General features: G+C 37.1%; 1 protein-coding gene across 1 annotated transcript; it reads right to left on the reverse strand.

The window, feature by feature from the left end:
* Nucleotides 1-4,410: 4,410 nt before the first annotated feature.
* On the reverse strand, nt 4,411-5,570 carry LOC110544730 (olfactory receptor 4F4). The gene is made up of 2 exons (XM_060371558.1): nt 5,514-5,570; nt 4,411-5,382 (listed from the first exon to the last, which is right to left on the reverse strand). The coding sequence occupies exons 1-2, from the start codon at nt 5,568-5,570 to the stop codon at nt 4,411-4,413; spliced, it is 1,029 nt and encodes a 342-aa protein (XP_060227541.1).
* Between the last annotated feature and the right edge of the window lie 7,131 nt (nt 5,571-12,701).

The raw sequence follows: 12,701 nt of genomic DNA on the forward strand, positions 1-12,701 counted from the left end.
TGGTGGGAACTGGAAAAGAGCATCCTGATGAGCTATCCCAGAAACAGAAAGACACACAGGGTATATATTCATTCATAATTGTATATTAGACATATAATATAGGATAAACCTACTAAAATCTGTACACTTAAAGAAACTAATCAAGAAGGAGGACTCTGGCTAAAATGTTCTATCCCTATTAAGAAAGGCAAAGAGGATGGACATTAGAAAAAGGAGAAAACAGGGAACAAGTCAGGAGCCTGCCACAGAGGGCCTCTGAAAGGTTCTACCATGCAGGCTATCAAAGCAGATGCTGAGACTTATGGAAAACATTTTGGCAGAGTGCAGGGAGTCTTATGAAAGAAGTGGGAAATAGTAAGACCTGCGTAGGACAGGAGCTCCACAAGGAGAGCAACAGAACAAAATAATCTGGGTATAGGGGTCTTTTCTGAGACTGATACTCCAACCAAGGACCATGCATGGAAATAACCTAGAACCCCTGCACAGATGTAGCCCATGGCAGTTCAGTGTCCAAGTGGGGTCTATAGTAATGGGAACAGGGACTGTCTCTGACATGAAATGTTTGGCCTGTTCTTTGATCATCTCTCCTTGAGCGGGGAGCCGCCTTATCAGGCCACAGAAGAAGACACTGCAGCCACTCCTGATGAGACCTAATAGACTAGGATCAGAAGGAAGGAAAGGAAGACTTCCCCTATTAGTGGACTTGGGGAAGGGCATTAGTGGAGAAGGGGGAAGGAGGGAGGGATTTTGAGGGGAGGTGGAAGGGAGATACAGGAGGATACAAAGTGAATAAAGTGTAGTTAATATAAATTTATAAAAGATTATATGTGGTATTCTCTAAACAAAAAACAAACAAACACCTGAATATTAACTACTTTTCATCAATAGGCAATTTTGAAACCAGTCCTATGGACAATTAGAAAGGTTTGATACACCTATAGATTTTAGTATGTTTATCCTATATAATATAGCTAATATCCACTTATACATGAGTGTATACCATGTATGTCACTCTGCTTCTTTTGGGATACCTTCTAGCATCTTTTCTAGTTTCATCCATTTGCCCACAATTTTTATGATTTTCTTGTATTTAATTGTATAGTAGTATTCCATTTTGTAAAAGTACCTCAGTTTTTGCATCCATTCCTCCATTGAAGGACATCTAGGTTGTCATCCAGATTCTTGTTATTATAAAGCTGCTATAAACATAGTTGAGTAAATGTCCTTGTTGTGTGGTTGAACATCTTTTGGATATATATGCCCAGGAGGGGTATAACTGGGTCTTGAAGTAGCACTATTCGCAGTTTTCTGAAAAAGTTTCAGATTGATTTCCGAAGTGGTTGTACGAATTGACATTCCCACCAGCATTCTCAGAAAATTAGGAATAGTGCTACCTCAAGATCCAGCTATACCACTCCTAGGCATATACCCAAAATATGCCCCACCATTCAATAAAGACATTTATTCAACTATATTCATAGCAGCTTTATTTGTAATAGCCAGAATCTGGAAACAACCTAGATGTCCCTCAAGGGAGGAATGGATACAGAAAGTGTGGTACATTTACACAATGGAATACTACTCAGCAATTAAACACAAGGACCATGCATGGAGAGGACCTAAACCTCCTGCTCAGAGTAAGCCCAACTTAGGCAGTTCTGTTTCCAAGTGGGTTTCCTAGTAATGAGGGCAGGGCCTGTTTCTGACCCAAGCTTAGTGGCAGGCTCTTTGATCACCTCCCGCTGTGGGTTAGGGGTGCAGCCTTCCCAGGCCACAGAAGAAGAAGATGCAGGCAGCCTTACTGAGACCTGATAGGCTAGGGTTAGAAAGGGAGGCGGTCCTATCAGGGGAATATTGAAAATGCATAGGGTAAGAAGAGGGAGGATGGCTGGGACTGGGAGGAGATGAGGGAGGCTTCCACAGCAGGGATACAAAGTGAATAAATTGTAATAGATAGATAGATAGATAGATAGATAGATAGATAGATAGATAGATAGATAGATAGAATAAAACTATTCTTGTATTTGGCAGAGAGAGAGAAAAATAGATTAGTGAATGAAGGGAACAATATATTTGGGGTTCCCAGACACAGAAAAATAATCTCTCTCTCTCTCTCTCTCTCTCTCTGTTTCTTTGTCTGTTTCTCTATGTCTCCCTGTTTGTCTGTGCCCTCACCGTGTGTGTACGTTTGTGTGTGTGTACATGTGCGTGTATGCTTGTGGACATAGCCTGATGTGTGTGGAACTATGTATGCATATGTGCATATATTTGTAGAGGTCACAGCACATCTCTGAAGATATTCAGCATGATTTTTAAAACAGTGTCTTTTACTCTTTGTTAGACTAAGCTGTCTGGCTAGTAAGTTCAGAGCTGAGATTACAAGCATATACAATTAAGTTTAGCTTTTCCACATGAGTTAAGAGAGTTGAACTAAAGTATTTGTTCTTGCTTGGACAGCATCATCCTAGTGTTAATGATTTTATTTTTAATTAAGTAAACCATCTTTGATTCCCAAATAAAATCTATAAAATAAGATATATTCAGTAAACTGTAGTTTATATCCTTACTTATTCATGCTAAAAAGGAAACAAGTTTATCATTTAAATGCTCTATTAAATATTTATGAATGTAACACATGTATCTCTGTTTTAACATAAAATTTGCATTTTGTACAGATCCTTTGGCCTTTAACATTACTTAATGTGTCTATGGTTTGCATATTGCTCCAGTGTTGTGTCTGGGAAATTGACTAATTTGTTTTGTAGTCATTTACTAGACTGTTATTTAACTTAAGTGAAGAATGGTCACTGTTCTTCATTTCAGCATTATTTCCTCGTTTATCATTTACTAGTTTGTCACTTGATGTGAAGTTTCAATGTTTTTAGTCTCATGGCTAAGTTTTATGCACTTTTGATAAGATAGCTCTTGGATTGAAGTCATATTTCTACAATAAAGATTAGTTAGATGTTATCTTTCGTTATTGACATGAAGTTATGCCATTTTGATTATCACTAACAATGTAATTAGAAATTCTTCTTTCTCTATATCTTCATCTTTAAGTTATATTGAAATATTGAAATCGTGTATTTTATAGGTCAGTGATGATATTTAAATATAATTTTTGCATGCATATATTTTATCATGAAACAACTTCAACATTTTTCTTACAAATATGATATTTATCTTGATTCATCTTGCATATAAACTGTAAGATTATATATTTTGTCCAATTTTCTATTAGATTGTGGAGTTTATGAATATTACTTATATATAATAATGGCTGTTCTTTAAATAATAAAGTTATTACTCTTGCTAATTCTCTCATTTATTTTTAGGCACATAAATATGCAATAAAATAAACCCACTTGTATATAAATGTACACATTTCCATTGAAACTGTAATGTCCCAAATGAACATCTACTAAGTGTGGAAAATGTAATGTCCCTAAACTAAGTTGTTAAATAGCAAAGTTTGAAAACTCTTGTTTAGGTTAACCTAGAGGACGAGTATGGATACTATAATTCTACCATGAATATGTCACAGATTAATATTGCCTTATATATCTGTATTATTTCATTACTTCTCATAATAACTATATGTGATGCATATCATGATCTCCATTTTGTCAGTATAGGAACCATGCCTTACAAATGATAAACAAACACTCATAATTGTGTTTAGTAAAATTTAAGAGGAATTGCACCACAATCTTTTAACTTTAAAACTCCGGAAATGGAAAATGCTAGATGTATGTAAGTCACATGTTTTGTGTCAGCATGGTAAGAGCCTGGAACACTCAGTTCCTCTTACTGCTTTACAATGAATTGTTATATCACAGGTTTTCAAACAACTTGTAGACAAATAATATTGGAAAGGTCAGCCTTGCTACCCCCCCATAATGCACTAATAGACTATAGTCTGTTATAGAAATTTATATAAATTTTATAGAAATTTATATAATTATAGAAAATTACCAGGTAGGAATATTTTTTAGGAAACTCAGTAGTTGGCATATAAACTCTTATTTTTGAGCACATTTTTACTATCATAGCTAATAATTCTTTCACTATGTTTCCATGTAAATTAGCCAAATAAAATTTTCTTTAAAGTAAAATAGTCCAGCTTATATCTTTTACTATCTCAAACCTCAAAATATTCAGAAAGTCGGTTGTGAACAAATAATAACAAAATAATACCCTTAACTGTTCTAAAATTAGTGAGATGTTACTTTGAGTTGTGGTATTAATTGTGTACCTGAATAAAAATATAAGCTATGATAACATAGGCTAAAATGAGGCTCTTTTAGCACTTATTTTAGCAATAATAAAATGAAATTTTATTATTGACATAAGGTCTGCTGAATAATTTAGTAACTTCTCTTTTTCACTATCTCAATGGTTACAGAAGATCTAAGACTTCACACCAAACTTTAAATTCCATTGTCTCAGACGTCTCATTGCTGTTTTCATCTCTGCGTTCCTCAATGTGTATATAATAGGATTCAAGAGAGGAGTGATCACAGAATAAAACACAGCAAGGAATTTATCTAATGACTTGATGGGAAAGGGCCAAGCATAAATGAAGATGCAAGGTCCAAAGAACAAAAGAACTACTGTGATATGAGCAGACAGTGTGGACAGAGCCTTAGATGACCTATCAGAGGGGCGGCGCTGAATAGTCATCAGAATGACACTGTAGGAGATGATTAGGAGAACAAAAGAACACACAGTGAGCACACCACTGTTGGCAATGACCATGATGTCCAACCTATATGTGTCTGCACAGGCAAGTGTGAGCACTCTAGGAAGGTCACAATAAAAACTGTCAACCTTATTGGGACCACAGAAAGGTAAGTTCACTGCAAAGGCCAATTGGCTCACTGAGTGTAGAAAGCCAATTCCCCATGCAGTAGCCATAATGCCAACACATACATTACCACACATAATTGTCATGTAGCGTAGAGGCTTACAAATTGCTACATATCTGTCAAAGGCCATGGCGATGAGAATCACCAGCTCACTTCCCCCAAAGAAGTGAAGGAGGAATATCTGTGCAAAGCAGCCCTTGACAGAGATGACTTTGCGTTTGCAGAAAAAATCAGCAATCATCTTGGGGGCTGTGACAGAGGAGAGACACAGATCAATGAATGAAAGGTTGGCCAACAGGAAGTACATAGGGGAGTGGAGGTGGGAATCAGATACCACAGTTATGACAATAAGAACGTTTCCAAACACAATTCCTACATAGAAAACAAAGAAGAATGCAAACAGAAAGATCTGAAGTTCCCAAGAATCGGAGAGTCCAATAAAAATAAATTCGGTCACCACAGATTGATTTGTTTCCCTTGATGATTCATTCCAGAAGAGAGTCTCTGCACTGGCCTTGGAGAAAAGACAAAGAAAAGGAAGTCAGAGTTGATACATAGAGTTTCTATCCTCTGCTCACTCATTAAGAAATTTCTATGCTCTATTGCATAACCCCCCAAACTATAAGTAAAAGTCATAATTTATACTATACTGCTTCCTTGCTTTTCTTGTTCTTCAGGTATCCAAGCCTCCCAAATCTCCATGGTTATAGACTCCATCCTAACACAATGTTGATGTCAATGCTCCACTTTGCTGTAAAGAAAGACTTCTTTATCTTTGAATGTCAAGACACTGATATGTATAGAACATTCCTTACCTTTTTAATGTTAAAGTGCTTAGGAGAAAAATGATTTTGCCAAAATGGAACAAAATGTGGAAAATATAAAAGACAAAAATAAGTAAAAATATAGAGTTTTTTAAAAATACATGATGGAGCCCACATTTATAAGATAATAGACAGAGATGGATATGATGACTAAGTCTATGGGAGCTATGAAGATATAGAAAATTATATTTTAGAATTTTTTTGGAAGAATGCTGTTAATTGTTACTTGTTTGGAGATTTATTTACTCACAACCAATTGTACTTATAAGTTATGTTTAACTCTCCATCATTCCACATCTTTTTTCTTATCCCCATCTAATTAAATAATCAGATGACTGTGCATCAAAGTCTTATGAAAATTTAGTGATTATCATTTTTCCAAATATAAGAACATATCTAATCATAAAATAATTTATTAAAAAGATTTTTAGTTCATATTCTCTTAATCTAGTCAAAATATAATTATCTGAACACTGACAATACCCAACAATAGGATTCTTATTGTGAGATACATTTTGTTGTTACTAGATCATTTAAACTTTGTTTAGAATCCTGCTATGCAAAACAAAAATCTCACTGTGCATTCTATGTTTTGAGTTTTAATTTTTTCAAAATGTTGAAATATTTTGAGACTAGAGAATATAAAGAAGGAAAAAATCCAGTTCATATCTGCATGGGAAATATCTCAAGGATGAAGATGGTTCAAGGGTTCTCATCTTCTTGAAAATCAAAATTCACCATAGTAGAAATTAAGAATTAAGAATGGAATTTTCATAATAAAAGAAACCCTATGGTTTCCCATGGGTCACATTTGCAAAACTATGTTGGTAAGTGGAGAGCAATGAAACAGATTCTTTATCTAGTGTCCATTTGCTAGCCCGTCGCCTCAAAATTCATTTGGGAATGTTAAAAAAACTCAAGAGGTTTCAGAAAAATTTAAGGATTCTATGATTACATTTTCATTTAGTTAAGGAATTCTCCTGCATTTCCCACATTGCTTATATGATAATAATTAAGGACCAAGCACGACTAAGGAGAAAATACTTTTATTGCCTACCTTTGAATTCCATAATTACAATTTTGTAGTCTTTTATAAGCACCTTTTACTTTGATTTACTTTTTAAAACATATTTATTCATTCTCCTTGGGATGGGAATCATGACTTCGGGTTTAAGCTCTGATCCACTGCTTGATTCTGTTTATATTAAGAGAAATTCCTTGGTCTTTATTTTTCTCTTTTCAAAATGGTACAACACAATTAATAGTTCTCAAAACTTCCACAGTTGGAACAATGTATTTTACAGCTTCTACATGGAAGAAATGTTAACAACCAGGATTCCCTGGTATTTTTTCTATTCAAAACAAACAAACAAACAAACAAAAAAACAGAAAAAAATGCTAGATTTGGAGAGCAGAGGTATTATATAATATCACCAAATAGAGATGAAGTAATTTGTCAACAACAATTTGTGCTGTTAGAGTCAATATTTATTGCTACTAGAACACCATTAGCAAGGATTATGTTTCAGTATTACTCATGTTACAGGATTTCCCATTTGTTTTTCTGAAGGAAAAACAAAAATTAAACATAACTGAATTCTGCAGAACGAGGTTCTACCGATAGAAACATTTAAATACCAATAAATTGCTAACCCATAGTTGTTTCTACTGATGAATTTCAATTTTGTCATTCCGCTTACCTCTTTCATAACTTGAGGAGATGGTAGGAGTTTTAAGAGATAGAACAGCACAGAGTCTGTCTTTTACACACTTTCAAAGCAGTAACATTTCAGGGAGATTGGTTTTTATGTGAACTGTCCTCCTGAGCAAACTGATTTCATGAAGTAACCAGAAGCCCATGGAGGATCAAGAAACAGCCTGAGGCTTACTTGGCAAAGTGACTCATAGTGTTGCAGGTTTTCCCTTGGCCTTTAGAGGAAACATGTTCTATTCCTGAGTTAAGGGACACTGTCACATTTTTTGGACTACTGGATAATTTTACCATCTCACTCAATAAAAGTTTGAGAGCCAAAGAATAAAATAAATTAGAAAACATTGAGAAATTCTAAACATATTAATCAGGCAGTGAATGGTTACATTTAGATTTCATAAGAATGGAATAGCCATTAATGAACAGTATGTGGAGAACACATAAAAAACTTCCTGTCTAATATTAAAAATCTTAGTACTTCTGGTTTTCTTTATTTTTCAGCTTTAATTACCATGAAGACTTTAGAATGAGCTGAGATAAACACCTAATACTTCTAAATTACATGTAACTTTAGAAAATAAGTCTGATGTCCTCTAAATTGTACACGTCTTTTTCTGTAAATCATGAAATTCTTTGAGGAAGACTACCAAGCCAGCAAGACTGTGCTATTATAATATACAATTTTTTTAATTTTTTATTTAACTTTTATTAATTACACTTTATTCATTTTGTATCCCCCTCATAAGCCCCTCCCTCCTCCCCTCCCGATCCCACCCTCCCTCCTCTTTCTGCATGCATGCCCCTCTCCAAGTCCACTGATAGGGGAGGTCCTCCTCTCCTTCTTTCTGATCTTAGTCTATCAGTTCTCATCAGAAGTGGCTGCATTGTCATCTTCTGTAGCCTGGTAAGGCAGCTCCCCGTTTAGGGAGAGGTGATCAAAGAGCAGGCCAATCAGATTATGTCAGAGGCAGTCCCTCTTCCCATTGCTATGTAACCCACTTGGACACTGAACTGCCATGGGCTACATCTGTGCAGGGGTTCTAGGTTATCTCCATGAATAGTCCTTGGTTGGAGTATGAGTCTCTGGGAAGTTCCCTGTGTTCAAATTTTCTTCTTCTGTTGCTCTCCTTGTGGAGTTCCTCTCCTCTCCAGCTCTTGCTATTTCCCACTTCTTACATAAAATTCTATTCATTCTGCCCAACAGTTGGCCATCAGGCTCAGCATCTGCTTTGATAGTCTGCAGGGCAGAGGCTTTCAGAGGCCCTCTGTGGCAGGTTCCTAGGTTGTTTCCTGTTTTCTTCTTCTTCTGATGTCCATCCTCTTTGCCTTTCAGGATGGGGATTGAGCATTTTAGTTAGGGTCCTCTCTTTTGCTTAGTTAGTTTAGATGTACAGATTTTAGCTGGTTTATCCTATGTTGTATGTTTATATGAGTTTTGCTTCTGGGACAACTCACTCAGGATGATCCTTTCCAGGTCCCACCATTTAACTGCCATGCATATATCCAAAAGAGGCTCAGGTACACAAAAAGGACATTTGCTCAACCGTGTTTGTAGTAATAGTCAGAAGCTAGAAACAGCCCAGATTCTTGCCCCTCAACCGAAGAATGGATGCAGAATTTGTGGTACACCTATACAATGGAGTAGTACTTAGCAATGAAAAATAAGGAAATCATGAAATATATGAATTTTTTGATGGAGACAAATCTTTAGCTAAATCACCTAAAAGACAAAGGGAGAGTATCCAAATAAAATCAGAAATGAAAAGGGGATATAACAACAAAGATTGAGGAAATTCAAAGAATTATTAGATTGTACTTCAAAAACCTATAAGCCACATAACTGGAAAATCTAAACGAAATGGATGATTTTCTTGATAACCAATTACCAAAGACCAGGTAAGTGGTCTTTGGTAAGTGGTTAAATAAACCTATAATTACCAAGGAAATAAAAGCAGTCATCAAAAGTTTCCCCACGAAAAAGAGTCCTGGGCCAAATGATTTTAGCACAGAATTCTACCAGACTTTCAAATAAGAACTAATACCAATACTCCTAAAACAGAGGAACATACTAAACTCATTCTATGAAGCCACACTCACCTTGTTGCCTAAACCACACAAAGACCCAACAAAGAAAGAGAATTTCAGACCAATCTCCCTATCAACATTGATGAAAAAATACTCAATAAAATACTTGCAAACCAAATCCAGGAAATCATCAAATATGGCATCCACCATGATCAAGCAGGCTTTATCCCAGGCATGTAGGGGTGGTTCAACATAAGAAAATCCTACAACATAATCCATCATATAAACAATCCAAACACACACACACACACACACACACACACACACAAACATAACACACAATGATCTTATGATGATCTTATTAGGTGTTGAAAAAGCCTTTGACAAAATCTAACACCAGTTCATGTTTAAATATTTGGGGAGATCAGGGATTCAGCACACACCTGAGCACAATAACAAAAATATGCATCAAGTCAATATCCAACATCCAAGTTAAATGTATAAACTTAAAGTGTTTCTGCTAAAATCAGGAACAAGACAAGGTTGCTTATTCTCACCATATTTCTTCAGTATAGTACTTGAAGTTCTAGCTAGAGCAATAAGACAAGTAAAGGAGATCAGGGGCTAGAAATTGGAAGAGAAGAAGTCAAAGTATCACTATTCATAGCTGATAAAATAGTGTACATAAGTGACCCCTAAGATTCTACCAGAGAACTCCTACAGCTGGTAAACACCTTCATCGAAGTGTCTGGATACAAAATTAACTCAATAAAGTCAGTGGCCCTCATTTATACACGCAACACAAGGGCTGAAAAAGAAATAGGGTAAAAACCACCCTTCACAATGACAACAAATAATATAAAATGTCTTAGTGTAACTTTAACCAAGCAAATAAAAGACCTGTATGACAAGAACTTCAAGACATTGCAGAAAGAAATCAAAGAAGATTTTAGAAGATGGTAATATCTTCCATGTTCCTGGATTGGTACATTTAGTATAGTAAAAATGGCCATCCTGTGGAAAGCGATCTACAGCAATCCCCATCAAAATTCTAACAAAATTTTTATAGAACTACAAAGAGCAACTTTTAACTTCATGTGAAAAAAAAAAAGGACACAGGATAGCTAAAAGAATTCTGACATAATCTGATTGGCCTGCTCTTTGATCACCTCCCTCTGGGGGGGGAGCAGCCTTACCAGGCCATAGTAGAGGACAATGCAGCCACTTTTGATGTGAACTGACAGACTAAGATCAGAAAGGAGAGGAGAACCTCCCCTATTAGTGGACTTGGGGAGTGGCATGCAAGCAGAGGGAGGAGGGAGGGTGGGATTGGGAGGGGAGGAGGGAGGGGCTTATGGGGGGATGCAGAATGAATAAAGTGTAATTGATGAAAAATTTAAATAAAAAAGGGAAAAATAATTTAAGAACCTTAAATGACTTTCAAAAGTGGAGGAAAACATGGAGTTAGTCAACTGGCATGGAGTACGTCTCTCCCCTGGGGGCAATGGTCTCCTGAACCAACTCAGAGCTCGGACACCACCACTGCTAGTTCTAGAACTGACACAGGATGTTCCAACGAGGGGGTTAAGGCTTCTCATAATATTTCCTATAAGCCCACACCTGTTTGTCTATATCCCCCATTTTTATTCATTATTAACCAGATAGAGCCAAGTAATTGTGGTAATGATACTTGCTTTTTTGCCCAATGCTGGAATGCTAGTAAATTTAGGTATGCCCTGGTTACTCGCATACCTCACTGCGTGCCTGTGCCCGTTGATGCCCCTCACGCTATGACTCTCTTCAGACAGAAAAGGGATCTTGGAACTACAGCTACCATTGTTACTACCATGTCATTGGCAGCTGTTGGAGCTACCACCGGGGCATTAGCCATGAGTCAGACTAGGCAGACTGCTCAGACCCTGAACAATCATTTAGCCAATGTAGCTCATGCCTTAGTTGTACATAAAGGAATTAATGCTCAACTAAAAGGAAGCTTGATGGTGTTCAATCAGAGGATTGACCTCGTGCAGGAACAAATTGATACCCTATGGCAAATCGCTCAACTTGGCTGTCAATGAAAATATGCTGGACTTTGAGTCACCAGCATATAACATGAGAATTTTTCCTGTGCTGCAAATCTGTCTAAACAATTGTCGAGCTATATTTTAGGTAATTGGACTGGAGAATTCGATACTACGATGGAGCAGCTGAGAGTGGCCATTGTCACAGTAAATTCTACCAGAGTGGACGCAGGACTAGCCACAGGATTATCATCATGGATTGCTGCAGCCATGAATCATCTGAAGGAATGGGCGGGCATGGGAGCGTTAGCAGGCCTTCTGGTGTTGGTCTCCTTGGTTTGCCTGTGGTATATATGCAAGATTAGAGTCTCACAACAGTGTGATGCAGCCATGATCATTCAGGCCTTTACAGCCATTGAAGCAGGACATTCTCCCCAAGCATGGTTGGATACCATAAAAAGCTAAAATGTTACGCTCAGGATGTGAGGGTAAGCACTGCACTCAGGGTCAGCCGCTTTGGACCTAGAGAAGAGCATGTCTGATTGCATGCGGGTTGATGCCCCATGTCCCGCCTCTGAGAAAAAGGTATAGGACGGGTCTGATGCTCTTTGGGTGGATGACACCTAAATGAACATCGGTACAAAGTCCCAATTTATTTCTAATATCAGAGATCAGACCTCTACTCTTGCCTGATGCATCTAAAACAAAAAGGGGGAACTGTAGAGAGCTGCGGAATGCTATGCCTTAAAGATGGAGCTGGTTTACGCCTTCCACCTTCTCGATGGTGAGTGCTCTCTGTCAGGAACAACTCCACATTTGGCTAAGGCCGAGGATCTGGCTTGCTTCCATGTATGTGGACCTATCTGCATTGCCCACGTGGCACGCCTGGGTTGGCTACCCAGAGGCTATTTAAGCTGTGGGCTGGCTTTCCCCAGGGTCCGAGGATTGTTCAAGGTTCCTGAATAAACTGCATTGAAAAAAAAAATTTAACGAGGCAAGTCTATATCATCTAATTTGTTTGAAAAATCTGTATTCAAATCAAACTATGTAAATTAACATTGATGTAACATAAAAAAAAAAAAGAATTCTGTACACTCAAAGAACTTATGGTGCTATCAGCATCCCTTATCTCAAGCTATACTACAGAACAATAGTAGTAAAAACTGAATGGTATTGGCATAGAAACAGATAGGTTGATCAATGGAACCAAATTGGATGACTCAGAAATAAACCCACACTCCTACAGGGACTT

The sequence above is a fragment of the Meriones unguiculatus genome, chromosome 18 (assembly GCF_030254825.1).
Source record: "Meriones unguiculatus strain TT.TT164.6M chromosome 18, Bangor_MerUng_6.1, whole genome shotgun sequence".
Classification (NCBI taxonomy): domain Eukaryota; kingdom Metazoa; phylum Chordata; class Mammalia; order Rodentia; family Muridae; genus Meriones; species Meriones unguiculatus.